This window comes from Macrobrachium rosenbergii, chromosome 12 (assembly GCF_040412425.1).
Source record: "Macrobrachium rosenbergii isolate ZJJX-2024 chromosome 12, ASM4041242v1, whole genome shotgun sequence".
Classification (NCBI taxonomy): Eukaryota; Metazoa; Arthropoda; class Malacostraca; order Decapoda; family Palaemonidae; genus Macrobrachium; species Macrobrachium rosenbergii.
Window position 1 is genome coordinate 115879473 of NC_089752.1, and position 24227 is coordinate 115903699.

The 24227-nt window shown below is 38.8% G+C and overlaps 1 protein-coding gene across 28 annotated transcripts in view; it reads right to left on the reverse strand.

Annotated features, from left to right (window-relative positions):
* Positions 1–24227, reverse strand: part of Fhos (Formin homology 2 domain containing) — a 395727-nt gene that overhangs the window by 276971 nt on the left and 94529 nt on the right. For 26 of the 28 annotated variants that reach the window (XR_010854741.1, XR_010854734.1, XR_010854742.1 and 23 more), the window contains 5 exons: positions 19442–23038; positions 18888–18995; positions 16981–17025; positions 10816–10933; positions 9919–9976 (listed from right to left, as the gene is read on the reverse strand). Coding sequence is in view for 18 of the 28 variants with exons in the window: in XM_067112895.1 (XP_066968996.1) it covers positions 9919–9976; positions 10816–10933; positions 16981–17025; positions 18888–18995; positions 19442–23038 (3926 nt within the window). In the remaining 10 variants the exon portion in view is untranslated. The remainder of the gene's footprint in view (positions 1–9918; positions 9977–10815; positions 10934–16980; positions 17026–18887; positions 18996–19441; positions 23039–24227) is intronic. The other 2 variants (XR_010854738.1, XR_010854735.1) reach the window with 1 other exon arrangement.

A 24227-nucleotide genomic window follows, 5' to 3' on the forward strand; every position in this document is an offset into this window, starting at 1 on the left:
AGGAAACATCAAAGACTCACTTTTTATTTGGGATAAACCTCGACTTTCTGTCCATTTTCCCAGGAGTTAAATTATAAAAACTATCATTACTGTTGTAAAACTAAAGAGAGGCATTTGCCGATGATTTATTTTCCCATCCGGTCAATATTTATTAAAAATACGCGATCGGATAAATCAGACTTGCTCCAAAATTGCATAAGTCAGGCCTGTAATTAAACAGACGTTTGGCCTACAATTTTAGGTCTATATTCTGTGCTTTGAAGTGCGTTTACCACTTTTATGTTCGTCAACCGACCATTCTCTTACAACGCAAACCTGACTGCTTTAAAGTCCGCTCAAACTTTACTGCTTGTTTAGCAACAACCTAAAGTTTATGGCTGGTCGCGCCCATGAGCCATTTGATAGCTTATAAATACTCGTTTTTTGTATGCTCTTTGCTGGAGGTGGTGGGGTTCGGGGGGGGAGGCTCCACTTAGAAACTATATTCCAGTGACTTTTAGTTGTTATTACTTGCTCAAAATGAAGTCAAAATGAACCAGGTAAATAACTTTATGTGTATATAAGCAGGCCTTGGAAAATAAAAGCTTATAAAAAAAATATATATATATATATATATATATATTAGTGTGTGTGTGTGTGTGAGAAAGTATATAAGAAACTCAAGGACACATGCATTCAAGCACTACACACAAACACTGAAAGAGAGAGAGAGAGAGAGAGAGAGAGAGAGAGAGAGAGAGAGAGAGAGAGAGAGAGGGATGAAAAGCATGGCTACAGTCCCGTCCCGTCTCATTCTTTTATCTGACAACTCTTTCCTTTTCCCGTGTCTGAACCACCACCATTTAGATAAAAACAAAACCAGGAAGAATTAGGATATTAAAAGAGAGAGAGAGAGAGAGAGAGAGAGAGAGAGAGAGAGAGAGAGAGAGAGAGAGAGAGGAAGGACAGGGTTAGGTGAAAGGAGGCACAGTTCAAGTTGACAAGAAGTCTGGTTCGGTTACTTAGGACAAAAAGACTGTCAGCGAACAGGAGTGAAAGTTCTTCGGCTACAGTATGATGGTTACGTCCTAATCGGTCGATCTCAGTTGCTTGAACAGGCCGTTCTGTCAACCGTATCCCAAACAGATCATGATATTTAATACTGGATATCATTACTTTCTACTCCGACTTTTTAATAGCTTCAGCGACTTTTGAAATTACGCATTTTATACAATTCGTTTGATTCATCGTCGAAGCATAGAACTTAAACAGTTTCTGCTAATATAATATATGAATGCTGAAGGCCATTCTTCATTAGAGTAGATTTCAAAAATAAACTTTTCTCCATCTAAATGATAGGAATTCTTTACAACTCTAATAAAGGAGCTGGGAAGTTCCCTTCTACCCGTTAAAGGATTTGAAAGGATATATTATCATAAATCAGATACGAGAGGGTTCCTCTCTCCAAACTAAAAGAATCTACAAATATTCCCCTTCTTCAGCTCACATGGGCTACAGCAATCTCCCTTTTCTTGTTAAAAGATTCCAGAAGAGTTCTATTAAAATATCTACGAGATTTTACAGAAATTCTTCTTTTGTTGACTCCGTGATTTCAAAAATCTGAAATGAGATGCCTACGTCAGAATGACTAATTCTTAACCCCGTAGGAGGGAAGTGCCGTCAGTGCACCTCATGTGGTGCACTGTAAGCATTACTTAAAAGTTCTTTGCAGTGTCCCTTCGCCCCCTAGCTGCAACTCCTTTCATTCCTTTTACAGTACCTCCGTTCATATTCTCTTTCTTCCATCTTACTTTCCTTAACCCTTTCCTAACAATTGTTTCATAGTGCAATTGGGAGGTTTTCCTCCTGTTTACGCCTTTCTATCAATTTCCCTTTCAGGGCTGAATGACCACATAGGTCCCAACGTTTGACCTCTGGCCTAAATTCTATATTCTATCCTATAAATTCCATTCGATTAATTCTTTAGGAATTCCCTTTATCTGGGTATAAGCTGAAAGGCAAGTACCGCCTTCCAACAGATTAAACCTAAATACAGTTAACAGCCACCGGAATAATTACCATCCAAATTTTCCTAGTTTTTCAGCTTCACATTTTTTTTAGATATACATGACTGCGTAAAACAGCTTATATGAATTATCCCTGCCCTCATCGCCAAAATAGTCAAGTTAGAAAAATGCAAAACCTGAGCTGAATCTTGTTACATTATGTGAGAAGCTGGGACATGAACCAAGGCGTAATAAAACAGTGAAAAATATCTGTCAAGATCCATAATGTATTCCTTATCATCGCTGCTTTACAATACATAAAGGCAGAACTACTACTCAACATCTCTAGTTCAACCAGGGCCAAGTGTGAAAGTTGCCGAACAACTTCATACGCACTTCCTATAACATAGCAATAGAGACGATTTCAAGGCCTTGATTTCAAAATAAGCGACTGGTACCGAAGTCATTATAAGCCGAGCGTCTAAGCACCGAACAGAATAATAAATAAAGCTAGAGTCACGAGGAAAGGCAGCCGTCATTGTACACTGCGCAGAGAAGCGGAAAATAATAATATAGCTTTTTCAAGCAACCAGACGCACGGAAACTAACAGAACAAGCAAAACCAAACAACGGAACAGCGTCATTGTCTCAGCAATAGGACGCAGACAAAACAACGTGACCGATAGGATTTTGGCAGTCTGACTGCGCAAGGCGAAAGGACAGTCAGTCAGTCGGTCAGGATACATAAGCGTGCATGGTCTCTAAAGAAAGGGAACTTGTTTACGTGCATGGGAGACGAGGTCACAGGAACACGGGACCTGTACTTTGGATGAGAAACTATGAATCTCTGTCGTGTCAGCGGGTCAGGGGACCACTGCTTTTGGGCAATTTTATTCAAGGTGTAATCCCTTTATGATTGTGATTCGCCTTCAAGCGCCGAAAAAAAAAGAGAGGCGGAAATGGCATTCTGTTTTTGCAAGTTTTCCAGTGTCGTTATGTAAAAAAAAAAAAGGAAAAATTGATGGTAAAATATTTGCAAGAGCCTGCAACAGGGGAGCTGGGTAACATTTAGATAAAATTGTGAAACAACTTTCTAAGTTTTTAGTTTTCTGAACCAGCTTTGTCTGTCGGTCCGCACTTTTTCCGTCCGCCCTCAGATATCAAAAACTACTTGGGCTAGAGGGCTGCAAATTGGTATGTTGATCATCTACCTTTCAATCATCAAACATACCAAATTGCAGCCCTCTAGCCCCAGTAGTTTTTATTTTATTTAAGGTTTAAGTTAGCCATCATCGTACATCTGCCAAGGATATAGGGCAAGCCACCACCGAGCAGGTGGTTAAAGTTTCATGGGCCGCGGCTCATACAGCATAATACCGAGACCACCGAAAGATAAGATCTATTTTCGGTGGCCTTGATTAGCCTATATGATGTACAGAAAACTCGATTGCGCCGAAGTGCATTTTTTACTTGTTTTATGTAAAGGATCATTTTAGTACACTGTCTGAAAATTAGCACTGACCTATAAACACACAAGATTACGCCTTGCTTCTATTTCCTTAAACTGTGAATCAATTTTGCATTCAGTATTATTATTATTATTATTATTATTATTATTATTATTATTATTATTATTATTATTATTATTATTATTATTATTATTATTAATGCTATAAGTATACACAGTAAGGACTGTGTTATTTTGTTAAGCATCGCCCACATTATCCCCCAGATCATTCTCAAGGCTTTGAAACTGAATATTGGATACCCAACAGAACATGATGGGAAACGAAAGTTCCAAACCATCACCTATATCACTGAAGTGCCCTTCTCCCAACCAGCACCAGAGAGAAGAAAAAACAAATAAAAAACAAGTAAAAAAATGCGCCGAAGTTTTTTCGGCGCAATCGTGTTTTCTGTACATCATATAATCAAGGCCACCGAAAATAATATGTTTTTCAGTGGTCTCACTATAAAGCCGTATGAGCCATGGCCCATGAAACTTGAACCACGGCCCGGTGGTGGCCTAGCCTATATTGTTGCCAGAAGCACGATTATGGCTAACTTTAACCTTAAATAAAAGAAAAACTACTGAGGCTAGAGGGCTGCAGTTTGGTACGTTTGATGACTGGAGGGTGGATGGTCAACATGCCAATTTGCAGCCCTCTAGCCTCAGAAGTTTTTAAGATCTGAGGGCGGACAGAAAAAGGGCGGACGGACAGACAAAGCCGGCACAATAGTTATCTTTTTACAGAAAGCTAAAAAGGAGAAAAAACATAAATGTAAAATTACTACACGAAATCAAGAGAAAGTGGTCAACTCGAGACCAGTCTGAAAAGGTTTACTGTTCAGCAGCCGACTGACAGCGAATAGCGGGAAGGCATAATGAGCTTAAGATTACTTTCGAGGGACGGCCTTTCAATTGACGTCAGATCTAACTGACTGCAAACAGTACCAAGCGGCAATTAAAGTGACATAATGATCGCATTAGCGTGATTACATGCCATCGCAAACGACCCTGACAACCAGAGGAAATCATGACAGGGCATTTTCTCTCTCTCTCTCTCTCTCTCTCTCTCTCTCTCTCTCTCTCTCTTTCGCCAATTGCAAAATGAAGAGTAAATCGCAGCTTGGGGGATCTGACGTGTCTTTCTCAGTGTTCTGACAAACGGACAAAGCTACGGCAAGATCAGAGGTAGAGATTAAAGTCGAATTCAGGGGATAAAACACAACGAACAAGTATATATTCAAGTGTGTTCTACAGTTAGCCAAAAAAACTAGAAATCTGTAATTTTAATGACAAAATAATAAACAGTATTCTTGAAAGCACACACACGTAAACACATGCAATCACTATACACAATCACACTTTCTTAATATAAACAAAAATCAACACTGACAAAAGAAAAGTTATATATATATATATATATATATATATATATATATATATATATATATATATATATATATATATATATATATATATATATATACAGGCAGGGCAGCCGATCGAGACTACGGTCTACCCCAAAGCCAAATCAAAGTCCTTCAAAGAAGGCATCGTGCTTACCCCATACAAAAATGGGAAAAGGCACGTTAAAAGAAAAAGAAGAAGAAGACACACACACACATATATATATATATATATATATATATATATATATATATATATATATATAATGAAAATAAAAACTATCTATAACGTAAACGTCCTTAAGGCATAAAAGCCAAACGCAGTTCGCAAGGCACCCCTCAATTTTCCTCCCATAAGATAAACGGCAATGAAACACAACCAATTTAAGGATGAACGAGCCTGAAAAAGAATACTACGTGCCGACGGATTTCACTAGACTGAGCAAAATCCTACGGAATATAAACAGAAGAAGCACGATGTCAAAGAAAAGCGAACCAAGACACAAGAGGAGGAGAAAAAGTGTGAGTGCGAGCTGTTAAGGGCGAGGTTAGGTGTTGATGATTAAAAAATACCAACAAGTAAAAAATGCCCCACAAGTTTCTTCAGCGCAGTCGAGGTTTCTATACAGCGTATAATCAAGGCCACCGAAAATAGATCTATCTTTCGGTGGTCTCGGTAGAATGCTGTACGAGCCGCGGCCTATGAAACTTTAACCACGGCCCGGTGGTGGCTTATTCTATATCGTTGCCAGGAGGATGATTATGGCTAACTTGAACCTTAAATAAAATAAAAACTACTGAGGCTAGAGGGCTGCAATTTGGTATGTTTGATGATTGGAGGGTGGATGACCAACATGCCAATTTGCAGCCCTCTAACCTCAGTCGTTTTTAAGATCTGAGGGCGGACAGAAAATGTGCGGACGGACAGACAAAGCCGGCACAACAGTTTCCTTTCACAGAAAACTAAAAAGTAGTATACAAATAAACAAAAAGTGTTTCACCATTGAGAGAGTCTGCAGTGACACGGAGAGAGAGAGAGAGAGAGAGAGAGAGAGAGAGAGAGAGAGAGAGAGAGAGAGAGGTATATACTGGGAGACGTAATGACTAAGGTCACGACGGGGTCAGAGGTCGACATCAAGGCTGAGAGTTACCTGGGTGAGGATTGCGGTCAGAGGGAAAAAAAAAAAACATTGTCGAGCTGAATGAATATATTTGTGTGCTACTGACGATAAGACTCTAATAATTCCTCGTCGACAGCACTATATCAGCTTCCCGCAATACAAACTAAGTAACTTTAGTTGCGTGGAAATATGCAGACGGGAACTTCTGGAAACAGGAAGCATTTATCGTATTATTTTTTATTTTTAGTTTTCTGAAGAGAAAACTATTGTGCCGGCTTTGTCTGTCCGTCCGCACTTTTTTCTGTCCGCACTTTTTTCTGTCCGCCCTCAGATCTTAAAAACTACTGAGGCTAGAGGGCTGCAAATTGGTATGTTGATCATCCACCCTCCAATCATCAAACACATCAAATTGCAGCCCTCTAGCCCCAGTAGTTTTTATTTTATTTAAGGTTAAAGTTTGCCATAATCGTGCGTCTGGCAACGCAACAACACAGGCCACCACGGCTGGCTGAGAGTTTCATTGGCCGCGGCTCATACAGCATTATACCGAGACCACCCAAAGACAGATCTATTTTCGGTGGCCTTGATTATCTGCTGTAGCGGCTGTACAGAAAACTCGATTGCGCCGAAGGAACTTCAGCGCAATTTTTACTTATTTTTTTATATGAGTGAATCATTTGACATTTCCGGGAATGGCCGTCTGAAAAAATACAGCTAGAATGAAGTTTACACAGTTGGTTTGCAAGAGTTTTCAAAATGTTGTATCTGCCGTAACTCTGTGAATGAATAATTAATCTATTATAAGTTATCTGGTATTGTTTCTACGAAATAACATATTGGAACGAGAACCTTGTGCGTTCATTCATCTTTACCGAGTCTCGCCCATAAGAAAAACAGCAATAATAGATACGGCAACTTGCTCAATTACAATGCCATTTGAATACTAATCATCAACAGTATGATAAAACAAGGTTCAAATTGCCTATTGTCTCTTAGTTATCCGGAAGCCACTGAAGGAAGGCTCAAAAGATCAAGAAATAAATTTATGCAACGAGGAGAAAACAGATAATTTTGAACATTTTTGGAATGGAATGTGGAGTTTAGGCCAAAGGCCAAGCACTGGGACCTATGAGGTCATTCAGCGCTGGGAAGGAAACTCGCAGTTGCTCAATGAAATAATTGGTAGAAGAAGGTGGATAGCAAGAAGGAAGAAAGGTAATATGAATGGAGGTACAGTAAAAGGAATGAAAGGGGTTGCAGCTAGGGACCGAAGGGACGCTGCAAGGAACCTTTAGTAACGCCTACAGTGTACCCTGTGAGGTGCACTGACGGCGCTAACCCCCCTACGGGGCATGAATCACTGAAGACCCGACAGCGAGGAAAGACTAAGGGAGCCTTTAACAAAAGTAGTCTTTACGCCCAACATCAAACAAGGACTCTCATTTCGCCTCCTTTCCAGAAACGTGGGAGTTTCTCTCTGGTAAACAGAATTTCCCACAACTAATGGCATTTCTCGTTCCGTGACCTTACGCTAATCAATACTAAAAGTGCTGGATCGTGAACAGCTGAGAAGAGAAAAAAAATATGACAGTGTTTGTAAATAATACTGACTTTGATGTTGCCGTTTCGTATCTGCTAAATCTTGTGAAGACAGGAACTCGCGTAATAGCTATGAAAGACAAATTCCTGTACATCATTTATGATATTCATCAGAAGTGACCAAGAGAAAACGGAATTTATCCACTTCCATTTTCATCTGTATAAGGTTAAAAAAAGAGTCCTAATTAAGGTCCATGAGAATTATCAGGTGGCCAAACTCCACACCATTAACTTATCAAGTCAAGAACTTGATAATTTATGTGTCTCCAATCATCCATACTCTCTCTCTCTCTCTCTCTCTCTCTCTGCAGATTTGGGCAGCTGCACGCTTGAAAAACTTATTTTTGAGATAGTTGCCTGAACCTGTCCTACATAAGCACAGAACACTGACGATGCCCATAAATAAGCAAGAAAATTAAACGTCTTAAAAACATGCATATCAAATGAACAGACACGCACTAAAGGGATAAATAAATACGCAATGATATGAGTGTTCCGTCGATAACCTGATGAAACTGCTAGCTTTCACTTGCTACTGAGAAGCTCCTTCGCTCTGAAGAAGCTTGCCACTGACAAACAAAAGGTCACGGTTGTATTTGATTATCGACTCAAGACTTATATCATTTGTATCTATCCTTTATGTTGTTGTGCTTACATTAAAGTAGGCCATAAACGTATTAAAATGGAAGAATATGAAAGATGTTTCTGTAAATGTTATCTCTGAATATCTCTCGTACAAACTGTTTGTACATAAGTTTTAAATAATCTGCATATTAAGGTTTATATACCCATTTATTTATTTTTTTAACTACACATTAATCCATTATTTGAAATGTCCAATACAAAGACCCGAAACAGAGATTACTGGAAAGGTGGAATGCCATCTCAATTAAATAAGTGCATTTTAATTCATACAGCTAGTTTCTTCCAGTGATCTTTTATTCGCAAACATTAAAATAAAAAGAAATCGAGCATTCATGCAGCACATGCATTGCTGCACTTGACGAGACTGGGTCCCTAAACTCGACCTTGCGTAGATAATTGGACTGGATTAGATTACAAGACTTTCGGGCCCAAAAAGCAAGCACTGGGGCATGAAGGAGTGTGCATGTGATGACGGAATGTGATCTCGAAGTCAACAAATAAGTTCTCCCCAAATTTGCATGAAATTCAGTTTTTTTTTTTTTTTTTTTTCTTTTGGCAAGGAGCACCAGTCCTATTTAATAAACAAGCGATGAACAGGACCTTCGAGACAAACCCATGTCGCTAAATTTAGTCATCGCAAGGCCACTTCAGCGCCCACCGCCACCACCACCGCCGCCGCCGCCGCCTCTTCGGTGAGAGAGAGAGAGAGAGAGAGAGAGAGAGAAGCACCACTTCGCCTTGACTTTTTCCTGCTGTTTTCCTCTTTCTTTCTATCTCTCAGTTTTGCCCTCTCTCTCTCTCTCTCTCTCTCAGTTTTCCTGTGTGTGTGTTTTCCTCTCTCTCTCTCTCTCTCTCTCAGTTTTCCTCTGTGTGTGTTTTCCTCTCTCTCTCTCTCAGTTTTCCCGTGTGTGTGTGTTTTCCTCTCTCTCCCTCTCTCTCTCTCTCTCTCTCTTTCCTCAGTCAGATGGGACTGCCTTTTTCCCCCCAGTTTACCCTTCTAGAAGGATTCAGAACAACGAAAACAAACGCCCCACCGCGTTCAAAAGGAAAGACTGAACGGCAAGGATTAAAATCAGTCTTTTCCTAAATAATTCCATTTCCCTCTACGTCTCCCGTTTGCCTCTGCTAAATAATGGGGAGGTGTCACGTTCTTCAGGTATGCGTTAACGAAGCTATCTTGTCCTTCTATACGAAACAAGAGGAATGGGGGAATAACAAAAAACCTCTTCACCTGAAGCTCGCTCGACAGAGCTGGGTGCTCCCACTCAGCATTTACTGTTAATTCACGTTTGTTTATTTTTTTTTTTAAGTTGGTCTTACTCAAACTTTCACTCCAACTTTCCACTCGTCGTCGACCACCAAATGTATTGCTTCGAGCTGTCACTTCGATGTAAACAAAGAGTATTTACAATTCTTCAATATCATTTTAAAACATCAATATGAGACCTAATATTAAGGTATATGAGTATGTATTGTATTAAACAACTGATATATATATATATATATATATATATATATATATATATATATATATATATATATATATATATATATATATATATATATATATATGTTGTATATAATAAAAGAGAGAGAGAGAGAGAGAGAGAGAGAGAGAGAGAGAAAAAAAAGTCTACAATCTACGGGGTACTCACTCCTGCTTTGACAGCACTGATGATCTCTGCTCTTAAGGCTTCGCGTTTTTCTTTCTCCCTGCAAGTAAAAAAAAATATTATACAAATGTAATAAAAGAATAAGTTAAATCAACTGAAAATAAGAACAGGGAAAAAAATATTATACAAATGTAATAAAAGAATAAGTTAAATCAACTGAAAATATGAACAGGAATAGTAAAAAGCCATTGACATGTTTAAAATAATACAATTTAGTTTCATTTCTAATTAATGTTGTGAAGGAATCTAAGGCTTTATTATTATTATTGAAGAAATATAAGACTGTATTATTATCATATCATATTATTATTATATTTATTATTATCATATTATTCAGAAAATGAAACCTATTCATAAGAAACAAGCCCACCAAAGGGGCCACTGACTTGAAATTCAAGCTTCCAAAGAATATATTATTATTATTATTATTATTATTATTATTATTATTATTATTATTATTATTATTATTATTATTATTTATTCAGAAGATGAAACCTATTCATAAGAAACAAGCCCACCAAAGGGGCCACTGACTTGAAATTCAAGCTTCCAAAGAATATATTATTATTATTATTATTATTATTATCATTATTATTATTATTATTCAGAAGATGAAACCTATTCATGTAGGACAAGCCAACAGGAGCCACTGACTTGAAATTCAAGCTTAAAAAGTATATATTATTATTATTATTATTATATTATTATTATTGTTCAGAAGAGGAACCCTATACATATGAAACAAGCATACCAAAGAGGCCATTGACATTCAATTCAAGCTTCCAAAGAATATTATGGCGTTCACTAGGAAGGAGTAAGAGGAAGTAAATGGATATAGAGAGAGAGAGAAGGTGCGACCTAGCCACCTCCCGACTTTACCTGATGATGACGGCGGAGACGTCGATCTCCTCGATGTTCTCGTCGATCTGAGCCCGATTGGCCTTGGCGTCGTGGACCTTCACTTCGGAAGCGTCCACCTCTTCCATCCCACTCGAGTCTAATCGGAGTGAGGGACGGTGAGGGGAAAATAAAAGACATTAGAAATGGCGTACACTGGTTCGGTGTCTAAGGATGAGCACATTACTGCCCTAAAATGGAAGACTGCAGTGTCTGCAAAAATACAAAGCTGAGAAGATTGGTAGATGGTCCCTTGCCTTATTACTGATTTTGCAGATACTACAAATGGGGACCCCCTAAATAGAGCATTGAAGAATCATTCTGAAACTGCAGTAACTTTTGTATGAGTGTTTCACGAGCCCAACAGGAGGTATATCTCATTTTAGAAAATTTTGCAGATACTACAAATGGGGACCGCCTAAATACTCGTGGAAAGCATTGAAGAATCATTCTGAAACTGCAGTAACTTGTGTATGAGTGTTTCACGAACCCAATAGGTGACATATCTCAATTTCGAAAATTCTGCAGATACTGCAGTTTTCCATTATAGGGCAGATTAGATGAACAGGTTTTTAAAATTTCCAAATGATAATGATTTTAGCAGCCAGAGGAACAACGGAAGTCTTCAGTTGCAATGCTTTCAGACTATAGAAACTGTCAAATATCCATAAAAATTTTGAAACTGATGAAGATGGGAAGGGTTCTTCAAAGTTCACCTAAACTTTCAAATTCTCATAAAAATTTTACAACTGATATCAGGTGAAGAGGGTTCTTTAAAATTCAATACTTTTTCCCCTTCACGACTCAGGTTGTTCCTCTGGCGTGAAATACAACACTAGAAATGGTCAGGAAGAAATACAGCATTGTTAGGGGGGCGGAAAAAACTTGCTCTTAAATACAAGGTGAGTGTTCTCCCATAGTTAAAAAAAAAAAAGGGGGTGGAGGGTGATAATAAGAGGCATAGCTTGAAATTGGATAATAGTACACAGTAAGAAGGCTTGGCCGAAAGTCTTGGATTACAAAATGTTTCCAGTCAAGATGATAAACCAAACGATAAAAAGGTAAGCTGTGGGAAAAAAATAAAATGTTAAAATAGCAGAGGAAAACTGATGACGACAGCATGTTGAAAGAAGTCTGGTATATTTTATCCGCCATACTCCTGTCTGTCATCACAGAGGAAGGCAGGCTAGAATATAAGACAGCTTGCACCAAACACTGACACGTTCTGTGCAAAAATCTACCACTTGAGAGCAAAAATTCGCGTCGTAGAAAAATCAAGTTTATGTTTGATACTCCTCAGGGGAAAAAATACCTATCGGTCCTCGAAAATCTGTTTTCAAAAGTCACAGACAAAATCAATATATTTTGACGTGAGGATCAGAAAAAAAAAAAAAAAAAAAAATATATATATATATATATATATATATATATATATATATATATATATATATATATATATATATATATATACATACACGAAGCGACGGATGACACGCCTGCACAGAAGGATGAACAAATAAATGAGACTCGGCTTAAAAATGCAGTCAAAACCAGGATTATAGAAGAGGTTAAGGAAGGAATAACAGATCGTAAAGCAAAGATGGATATATATGAATAACTTATGAAACGAGAAGATGAGGAATAGGATGATAGGAACAAACAACAATCAAGACGAAGCAGACAAGACTTCCGTGTCAATTGATTCTCTCTCTCTCTCTCTCTCTCTCTCTCTCTCTCTCTCTCGACCGCAAAATGTAACATTATATACCGGTTCTTAGTGACATAAGTAACACAAAAATAAAGCGAGACATGCCGTAAAGCCGGTATTTAAACAATGCAGAGACTGGTTTTAACTTTATATTAGCTCACATCTGTCCGCACTCGCACTGACGTCAAGACTCAACTCGCTTCCTTATACAAACGGAAAGATAAAAAAAAAAGTGTCAAAAGTTTTTCAAAAGATGTGACTACAAAAAAAAAAAGTTTTTCGAATGACAGGAAAAAAAATTTTTTTGAATGACGTGACAAAAAAAAAAGAATAAGCGTTTTAAATGACGGGGGAAAAAATTATAAATTTTTTCGAATGACGTGACAAAAAATAAACGCTTTTCAAATGAGGCGACGTAAAATAAGAATAAACGTTTTTCAAATGACGTCACAAAAAACAATACGTTTTTCAAATGACGTCACAAAAAATAATACTTTTTCAAATGACGTGAAAAAATAAGAATAAACTTTTTCGAGTGACGTGACAAAAAAGTAAGAGTAAACTTTTTCGAGAGACGTGACAAAAAGTAAGAATAAACTTTTTCGAGTGACGTGACAAAAAAAATTAAGAATAATTTTGTTCAAATGACGTGACAAAATAAAATAAGAATAGAGTTTTTCAAATGAAGCGACGAAAAAAATAAGAATAGTTTTCCAAATGACGCTACAAAAAAATAATAAAGTTTTTCAAATGACGCGACAAAAAAAAAAATATGAATAAAGTTTTTCAAATGACGTGACAGAAAAAAATAAAAAGAATGGAAGTATGAAAAATGAATGAGAGAATATAAAGAGACAAAATCTAAGTAAGTATGCCAAGGAAAGTCCATTTTGAAGAGGCAAAAAGTGATGGTGCACGAAAAAGAGAAATTAACTGAATAGTTCATGTTATTGATCAGTGATAAAAAAGAATAAGAATGGAAACATGAAAAATTAATGAGAGAACGTAAAGAGACAAATTCTACGTAAGTGTGCAAAGGAATGACCAATCTGAAGAGGAAGAAAATGGTGCATGACAAAGAGAAATTTAATTAAGAGGTTCATGCTATTGATCAGAGCATGGTGGTTTCATTAGTCGTTAAATGGACCAAGAAATTGATCATGTGCTGACTACAGTATATACACTACTACATATCGCAATAACCAGTTATTGTCAAGTAGCGTTCGTTAATGAATTTAGCAGAGACAACGATCTTACGCCAAAACCTTGTGTGCAACAACACATTTTGTACTGTTAGTCCAACATTACTGCTAAAAAAGTTACAGTCGTTAGCTGAGAAAATTGGTGCAACCTCTGTTTCTCTTCGTGTGATGGACTGTGCCCAGGAGGAGACTATCGATGCAGAGAAATGAATAAATGGGGAAAAATAGAAGGGAACATTTTAGCATGAACGCTGCCCTAAAATGGGAGACTGCAGTATCTGCAAAAATACAAAACCGAGAAAAATGGCAGATACTCCCTTGCCTTACTACTGATTTTGCAGACACTGCAAATGGGACCCCCTAAATACTCATGGAAAGCATTGAAGAATCATTCTGAAACTGCAGTAACTTGTGTATTAGTGTTTCACTACCCAATAGGTGGCATATCTCAATTTCGAAAATTTTGCAGATACGGCAGTTTTCCATTTTAGGGCAGAACATACACTAACACAATACTGAGGCTGGTAGCAGCTGTAGTCGTGAATAACTCAGGAACTGATGATTAAGTTGTGGGAAAAAGAAATTTAAGTGCTACTTTATACTACCAGCTTATAATTGGAGAATCTACGCATAGTTGGCACAGTAATTTGAAATAAAGGAACACGCTATTACCAGCCTCTCGTATACCACTGTCAAGTCCATGAATGATATTGCCCCACATTCTACAATGTTAAACAATGCATAAAAAAGATGTGAATAAAAAAGTATAATTAGTCTTCAATTCTTACCCATATGAAAAGAAACTTTGAAATAACAAAATACTAAATCATCTGAACAGAGAAATGTCAGATGCTTTGAAACAACTATGTAAGTGAAAATAAACATTTTTTCTCAGGCATTTTTCCCAGCTATACAAAAAGAATACTTTATCACAACTCATATTTTGTGAATGATCACTGCGTAAGTATAAATAGCGAAGCTGTCACAAAAGAAGAAGAAGAAGAAGAAGAAGAAGAAGAAGAAGAAGAAGAAGAAGAAGAAGAAGAAGAAGAAATTTTTATCATTATTATTCAGAAGATGAACCCTATTCATATGGAACGAGCCCACCACAGAGGCCACTGACTTGAAATTCAGGAAGCTTCCAAAGAATATTATGGTGTTCATTCGAAAGAAGTAACAGAAAGTAATGGGAAATACAGAAAGAAGAGATCAGTGGACATAGTCTTTAGTTCTGATCAGCAACACAGCACCTCTCGAAGACTCTGCCAGTCCTGAAGTGTGACGAAACAAATGAATGAAAGAATGAGCTTACAGGAATGAACGGCCAAACTATGCCTTTGTGAAGGTACAACTTCAGGACATCAGAAGCGAGACAAACTCAAGGCGGAAGTAGCGTGATTTTGAAAAAGACCCTACATACAATCGTAGTTTGAACTGAATGTAGAATTTAGGCCAAAGGCCAAGCACTGGGACCTATGAGATCATTCAACGCTGAAATGGAAATTGACAGTCAAAGGACTGTAAGGTGTAACAGGAGGAAAACATCGCAGCTGCACTATGAATTAATTGTTAGGAGAGAGTGGAAAGCAAGATGGAAGAGAGAGAAGATGAAAGGAGGTACAGTAAAAGGAATGAAAGGGGTTGCAGCTAGGAGCCGAAGGGGCGTTGCAAAGAACCTAAGTAATGCCTACAGCGCACCGCATGAGGTGCACTGACGGCACTACCATCCTACGGGGGAAACAGATGACACGATAAAGGTAAAAATTCTTTCAGGGAATAGTGGCAGGTCTAACATCCAGCCTTAGGAGAGAGGCGCTGTGTTGACTCACTGGAGAAACATTAGAGGAGGGAACGACGAAAGTCAATGCGGAAAAGAAGGGGCAGAAAATAAGAATACAGCGAAATAATAAGTGACAGAGACTTTGCTAGGTTAATTTAGTATGTGACAAAGACTTTGCTAGGTTAATTTAGTATTACCAGAAGCTTTTCTCAGTTAATTTAGTATTGCCAGAAACTTTACCAGAAAATTGTCTAAGTTAATTTAGTATTACCAGAAACTTTACCAGAAAGTTTTCTAAGTTAAATTAGTATCACCAGACACTTTTCTAAGTTAATTTAGTATCACCAGAAACTTTTCTAAGTTAATTCAGTATTACATGCATCTTATCCTTCGGATTTTTCTTATCGCATCTTAAAAGCTGGTTTTGAGTTTTGATAACACTGCTTCAAAACGCGCGAATAAGTAAAACTAGCAATTAAAATGTGGGGCAATACCACAGCACGCAAAGCGTGACTCGCCAGTGTTCTAATCATTCTAGACGAACAACATGGTGTAGTTAAGAGGCATCATCTATTGTCATAATCCTCCTTGGTGGGCCATATTCAAGTGGGCATTCCAGAGACCAAAACACGATAAACAGGTAATACTGGAGAGACAGAGAAATCCAATATGCCGTAGAGTGGAAAGATTGCCCGAGCAGAAGAATGAATTATAACCAGTGAAACACAAGCTGTTTTTACCAGTGCCACAAGATAGATTATGGCAAAAGAAGGCGCCCGGAGTCATGAGGATGGCGCCGGTGTCTCGACACGATGTTAGGGTGGAAATTAATCAGAGGTGCCTTCTTCTTATGGTAGGGATTAGACGACAAGCACTACAGTATCATAAATGGGCTAACCTGAGTACTGAGTACAAAGTGATTCAAAGTGGCACTGAAGAGTAGGCCGTTCAGCAGCTAAAACAGGTGACGGAAAACTGCCTGCGATTGCTCTCTTGAAGAGAGAGAGAGAGAGTAGTTCTGTGATTACTCTTAGAAAGAGAGAGTGAGTTGTCCTTCCATGACTGAGAGAGAGAGAGAGAGAGAGAGAGAGAGAGAGAGAGAGAGAGAGAGAGAGAGAGAGAAATGCAGGAAACAAGAGACCTCTAAATCAGGTTTTTTTTTTTAATAGCGTTGCTCCCTGCATTGTGCAATTCGAAGGCGGTTTTCCGTATCTGTTAGCTTTGCTGAACACAGCAAATTAGAATGTTAAGGCTACTCCCAGGCTCTCAAGGCCACAATAGTGTTGAATATAAAGAAAAAAACAGCTTCTTCAAAAGCACAAAAAATAAACATAAAAGACTGAATGTATAAATACTATCCATAAAAAGTTTGTAACTTCTCTCTAGCGCAAAGCTGAAAAGCATGAGCCTGGGAGTAAGCAAGCAAAACAATCGAATATGAATGAGTTTTTGTTCACCTTTCTTAACCTGCTTTTTCTTGACAACCTTCTTCTTGTTTTTGCCTAGTTCCACGATTAGATAAAGAAAGACATCAGTTAGAAAGACTCGTATTATCACATCAGGGCATAAAAAAAAACTTACTGAAAAAGGCTACAATGTTGCTTCAAAAGGGATAGTGAATGAAATATCACGTCCAAGCGTAATGTTATGCAGTTTATCAAGATTTGTATTCCTTCTCCTGGCTTATTGGGCTGTTCCTTCTATAGCCAACTTTTAAATAAATAATAAATAAAAAAACATATATACATATAAATATACATTGTATATATACATATATATAGCCAGTACTACTAATGCCATCAGTATTTTCCAAACATCTGGATACTGGCATCTTTTTCATTTAAAAAGAACAACAATGAGCTATTGAATAGAAAAACTGTAATTTCTGATGCCAATCGTTCACTAATAACAAGGGTATAAAGGGGTTTCCAGTTCCAACTAGGCAGGATAGTTTTGGACAAAAGTTAAAAAGCAACTCTCAGTGCAATAATTCCTTCCAGCTTATGCAGGACTCCATAGAATAATCACAAGTCAGTCTTTACGTGCGCCTACTGTTTTCTTAGTCAAATATCAACCATATAGTAACAGCTACTATCACAACTGTGTTCTTAAATACAGAAGGAAAACCTTTGGCTTCCAGTTACTCTCCATGGTGTAACAAATTTACAAACGAACTACAGTTGTGAAGGAAGCAGGGAATAAACCACCTGGCATAACATCAGCACAGCCGTGTGATATTTCAAACACTGCCTGTGAAACTACAGAAAATAGGAATTCACATATCACGTGACTTCTGCAAAACAGGGGGGAAAACTACGTCGGATATTAAATACAGGGACTGACATCGAAGACATATAATTCATTTGTATGTCACAGTTTGATTCAGTTCAGTTACAACAACCAGCAAAGGGGGAATGACTGCAGACAAGATGTTGTCTAAGTAACAAAACCGTGGGTACAGTGCACAGACTGAGGGACTTGCTAGGGATGGGGAGGCTACAAGGGAGAAACAAGAATGGTTTTGGGATGCAATCGTCAATGATGGATTCTGTGGTGAGCAAAGGAAAGAGGATCAACTCTTCATAAACACAAGAGCTGGAAAATACTGGTTTGCTGAATTTACTCGTCATTCCTGCTGATAAAAGTATATTCTAGTCCAAACGCGGTTGACAAACGCTACAGTAACCATGACTTCTATCTGTGAATGCAATGTTGGTCCTAACCAAAAATCTTTGTTTTGAGATCCCTCAGGGCATTAATTCTAAGCGTTGGATCTATTTCCCATCCTGAGAAAAACTCATTCACCTCCTCTGGATTCTGTTTAATTCCGACCCAAGTTCCTGGAACGGTTACACAAGCAATCAAAGCTTAGATGGACGTATTCATGGATCATTTCCACATTCTGTTTACTCTGCCACACTCAAAAGTAACCACCAATTTATTTATACCCAGACAATATCAAGTTGAGGAAAATATTGCTCTCAGCAGAAAAGGTTTTGTATTATTTTCCAAATGGTTTTTGAAATCAATACTACTTAACTGCTTATCTAGGAATTTGGGTTCTAATGACCGTACTCGATGCAAGTAACCTTTAATATACAGAAAACTAACGTGCCCCTAGAACAATTTCAAATTAGGACAATGTGCCACCATTAAGAAATGATTTTCACACAGAGCACTCCTTACTACAAGCTCAACCGTTCGCCAAAAACTAAGCATCACTCATCTTCAAATATCAGTCCCGTAGCGATCTACATTTCAAGATCACCAGAAAACAAGCGATGTCATTAAGGAATATGGACATTGGGCCTTCAACATCTAACTCTTAACTTTCATGGGGCAAAAAAAAAGTCTCAGAACCTACCTCCATCTTCAGACCTGGCCGTTGAGGCCTTACTTTTGGGAGCTATGGGTACGGATGTCAGAGGCTGAAGGACGGATCCCAGGATTTCGTCTATGTTGGTCAGCTTTCCTGTGGGTACCAAGGGGACTTAACAGGTTGTAGTTACAGACAATACAATCCTAATCTGTTATGCAGAACACGGTTGTGTACAATTGAATCGATTGGGCAGGAGTTACACAGCTTTGAAAGTGTTCGTTACATGAATTCAATAAATGTAAAAAAAAGGTTCATAAGGATCCTACCGAGCAGAAACCTATTTATTTGGCCCAGTCTTTCATCACTGCATCCCTCAGAAGAGCTAACACTGGGTACTAGCAAGTTACGCCTAGCTTCAAATTTTTCTGTAAGTCTAATCCTTTGGGCCAGCCCTAGGAGAGCTGTTAATCAGCTCAGTGGTCTGGTAAAACTAAGGTATACTTAACTTTTTTCAAATTTTTCTGTGGTAAGGAAGACAATTGCATTAGCTATAATATTTAAATTCTATACACCACAGAACATTAAATTCCTCGACTCACCAATAAACAATGACAGGTTTCTTCTCGCTCTGTCTTTTAATGATTCCTTCTTCTCTTCCGACTGTTCCTCCTCCTCCTCCTCCTCCTCCTCCTCTTCCTCTTCTTCCTCTGCTTCTTCTCCAGCTACAGAATCCTTGCCACTCGTTTTGCTTGTCTTCGAAATTTTGCTCGAGGTACTCTTGTTATCGTCTGCATCTTCTTCATTCACATCATCCTCTGCAGGCGGAGGGGAATATCCCATCAATTTCTCCATCGCAGCAAATGATTCTTCTCCCTGATTATCATTCAGAAGTTTATCAATGTCTTCTGTAAAACTGATAAACTTGGGATTCTTCATCCTTGGCAGCTCGGGACTGCTAGGCCACTCGAAATTTTCTGTCTCCCCCTGAGTGTCATAACCCTCCGAGTAATAACTGTAAGGCCTCTTCTTCGAAAAGTCGGGGCTGCTGGGCCACTCAAAGTATGTGTAATCCTCCTCGTTCTCTTCATCTACCTTTTCCATTTTAGAGATGTCGCCACTACCATCAGACCAGCCTAAGTCCGTCTCAGTTTCACTGTCCCCATAACTGTTACGATAATGAGACCGTTTACCACCTGCCTCTGCCTGTGCTCTCTTGTGAAGATGCAACTCTGGGCTTCCTGAAGGCCACTCGAAGTTAAAGTTATCATTATCATTTTCAGTCTCACTTTCAGCCAGTGCTTTATTATAGGTGTGAAGTTCGGGGCTTCCTGACGGCCACTCAAAGTTGAAGTCTGCCGCCTCACTTTCTTCTTGAGCTTTTTTGTGAAGGTGAAGCTCTGGACTTCCCGATGGCCATTCAAAAGCGAAGTTCTCTGCTGCAGCTTCCGCTTGGGCTTTCTTATGAAGGTGTAGTTCAGGACTTCCCGAAGGCCATTCAAATGCAAAGTTGTCATCTTCAGCTGGTTCTTGAGCTTTCTTGTATGTGTGCAATTCTGGGCTACCTGATGACCACTCAAAATTAAAGTTTTCTTCCTGAGCAGCTTTCTTAGAAATGTGGAGTTCAGGACTTCCCGTGGGCCACTCAAATGGTTCAAGTGAATTGCTTTTATCAATGGTACTTTTAGACAGATTGCCCTTTGAACTACTCTTGCTTGCAGTGGCTCTACCTTGAGCTTGCACATTCACATCAGAGTTTGTTCTGGAAACATGCTCCTTACCATCCGGACTTGTTCTGTCACCTAATTCTTCTAAGTTCCTTTTATCATTTACGCTGTTCACTGCATAATTGTTCAATCCTGACTTTGATTTTTTCAAAGATCTCGATTTAGAAAGGGAGAAGAACTGACCCTCTTCACCTGCAGATTCACTGGAGTCAGAGGTTTCTGATGATTCACTGGAACTTGAACTAGTCTTTTCACTTGGTTTTCGGTCCTTTGTTCGCTGTATTTTTGTTCCTGACCTTCTCAATTTACTGCTACTGTGGCTACTTGATGTTTTCACAACTTGTGGCCTACTCTCACCAATATCAATATCTGGTCCAAGAGAAAGCTTCTTGTCACCTAGAATTCCAGATCGTGAGCTACTGCGTGATTTTTCTCCTTCCCCAATACTTCCATGGGAATTATTACCTGATCGCGATTTGGAGAGGTTTGATGACGAATCGTTGCGAGATCTTCTTCCTAAATTTGATGAGGAGTTGTTGCGAGATTTTTTACCCTCTTGTATTTCACCCGAAGAACCCTTCTTTACTCCTCTTGGAGAGGAGCGAGATGAGGGTCGACTGTGATTGTCTCCTGAGGATCCTAAAGCATCATCTCGAGAGCTCTGTCGTCTCCTGCGGGAAAGGGTAACAGTAACGACTGGAACTTCCTCTTCACTGTCTGAAGAGGTTTCTGATGATGAAGATTTACTAGCCTGAGATGACTGTCGGAAACGGCGCATAGAGCCACTACGCCTCATGGCATCTCCTTTACCCTTGGAATGTTTTCTTTCAACTACCCGACCTTTTGATGAAGTCTTCTCTAGTGAAGGAGGCACTGGAGGTTTATCATCTCTTTTGCTTTCCCCACCACTGCCAGCACCTTCATCTTCTTCATTAACTTTTGACTGATCGGATTTTAACTGGACTGTTTCCTCTGTCTTAGTGCCAGCCCTTGTTCTCAATGATGAAGGAGGAGGCTTCCTGTTTTTATCATCTTCACTTCCCCGTTGTCTTCGTAATCTCCTGAGTTCCTCTCTTTTTTCCTCTTGTTGTTTTCTCATAAGTTCAGTATCTTTAGGGTCAAGGTCCATATTCAAGACAGACTTTCTGCATTCTTTGTTACCAACCCCAGGTACAAAATTCAGTTCAACAGTCGGTGAAGATGTAGTATTCCTGTTGGGTGACACAGATGACCCTGTCTTTCCTGAGCCTGGAACTGGAGAGCGAGGAGGTAAAGGTGACAGTGATTTTGGACTTGATTCACCCACAGTGAGGTTAGACCTAGTACGACTATTTGTGGTTGTGGCTGAACTGTCATCTTTATCTCTCATCCAGCGGGGTGTTGGTGCAGCAGGTATACTCTCACTTGCAAGCGTAGAGTATTTTGAGGATAACTTGAAGGATGGAGCCTCAACTAAACCAGATATTGAAGAAGAAATTGGTTTTGTTGGCAATGACGGTACTGCTGCCAAATGTCGAAGAGGTCGGGCAACATATGTAGAGGTAGAGGTAGATGTAGCTGTAGTCGATGATGTTGTACTGGCTTTTTGTGCTGGTTCACTTCCATTGACTTTCTTTGACTTACCCTCTTCATCAGAACTTTCTCCACCGGAACTAAAATCTGCAGGAGCTTTGTTTTTCAACTTTACCTCTCCTGGATCAAAGATTGGCAGGACTCTAACAGCATTTGGAGATGGAGCCTCAGGTGTTCTGGGCTGACTTTTGTCATCCATTGCAGCTTTTGTAAGCTTATCTATAGCATCCTGGAATTGTGGAAGAGAAACATCTTTTCCTTTGCTTGTTGTAGAACTAGTTCCAACAGTACTTCCAGAGGTGCTGTTCAAATCTTGAGTTCTGGTTCGAGTGTATGGGGTTGCTGTGGCATTTTTATCAACATCTGTTCCATAAATACGACTTCGCCAGCTAGAACCAGTACCTGTTTCACTGCCAAGGTAGCTGTTTTCTCTACTATATGAAGGTCTGTAAGTTCCAGATGGCTCTGAATCTTTCAGATAGCTGTTGCTACGGGAGTAGCTGTTATAGCGATTTGTGTAGCTGCCAGAGCCTGACCCATAACCAGACTTATTGTAGTCAGAGCCATAGCCTGACTTCGCATCGGAGTTGTAGCCTGATCGGTCGAAATTCGTACCACTGCTGAGTCGTGAAGTGTATGCGGAGGGAGACCTCCCTCCTTCGGAACGAGTGGAATCCTGAGAGAATCTTGAAGTGACAGGTGATGGGGGAGCGAGGGAATTATTAAGGGCATTGGTGGTTGTGGCAGATGTAATACTGGTAGAATTTGTGGAGAGGGAGGTCGGGCGCACCCTTGGGGATGTCGTGGTGGAAGGCTTGACATCACTGAACTTCGATGCAAGAGATGAGACAGCAGAGGACTTGTCATTGGAGCCAAAACGTGAGGTGTAAGTACCGCCACCTGAAAAAGAAGTGTTAGATTATTAGTTTGTTCTCAAACCACGGATTATTCATGCTGACTGTACTAGCTCTAACACCATTTTGTATTATACACATTCCTGACATATGGAACACTTTTTCGAGAGTAAAGCACAGAAACAGGATCCAAATATGTCATATATATACATACATACATTATATATATATATATATATATATATATATATATATATATATATATAATATATATATATATATATATATATATATATATATATATATATATATATATATATATATATATATATATATACAGTATATAAGCTAATAATTATGGAAAGCAAAGCTACAGAAATTCATTATCATATCAAACTTTTCCTTTTTCCTTAGAGGAAGCTCTGAATGCTGTTAGCCCTCTTTTCTAAGCAAGTGAGTTTCAAGAATGAGGCTGCTAGCCTTACATGGTTACACACAACACTGTAATATATACATACATATATGTGTGTGTGTGTTCATTAATTAGATCAGGCTATGATGAAAGGGAGATGAAGATGAGTGGAGATTTGTGGACGATAAAGCACACGAACAACACGAGTGGCGAATCTGTACAGAGGTCACTGGCGTCATGAGGCACTGGAGGTAATGATAATGATGATTATGATAAATGTAAGCGTGTGGAGGGAGATTTCACATAAAATCAACACTGCTGTTACTGACCCATTCATCTCGATCAACTAAATCAAAGGTGAGACACCTGTGCACAAAACTTCAGAAGCTTCAGAGCTAGTTTTCTTGACAATTCTACCATCCTTTCAGCAGCCCTTATACTCCTTATTCCCTTCTACTCCTTACCAAAGCATCCAGATTCCTTTCCTTAAACATTCATCATTGCAAAAGCTTTCAGTCTATTCTCTACATGTCATTACAATCAAACACAATAATCCTACGACTTAAAGTAATTTGGGTAGAGAGTCAAGGAATATTTTTGGCTAAACGACAACGGTGCAAAAGTCTTTGAAATGAGCGTACGATATTCATCGTCATCAATCATTATGCATGAAGATAAAACATGTAGATGTGAACTAAAAAGTAGATGGCATTACTTCAAGTCTGATGAACGAAGCATTCAACCCAATCTTCCTCTATCGTGATAACAGTGACAAAGCAAAACCAGCCTCTTTTTAGCATTTCATTAATCACAGTTAGGTTAG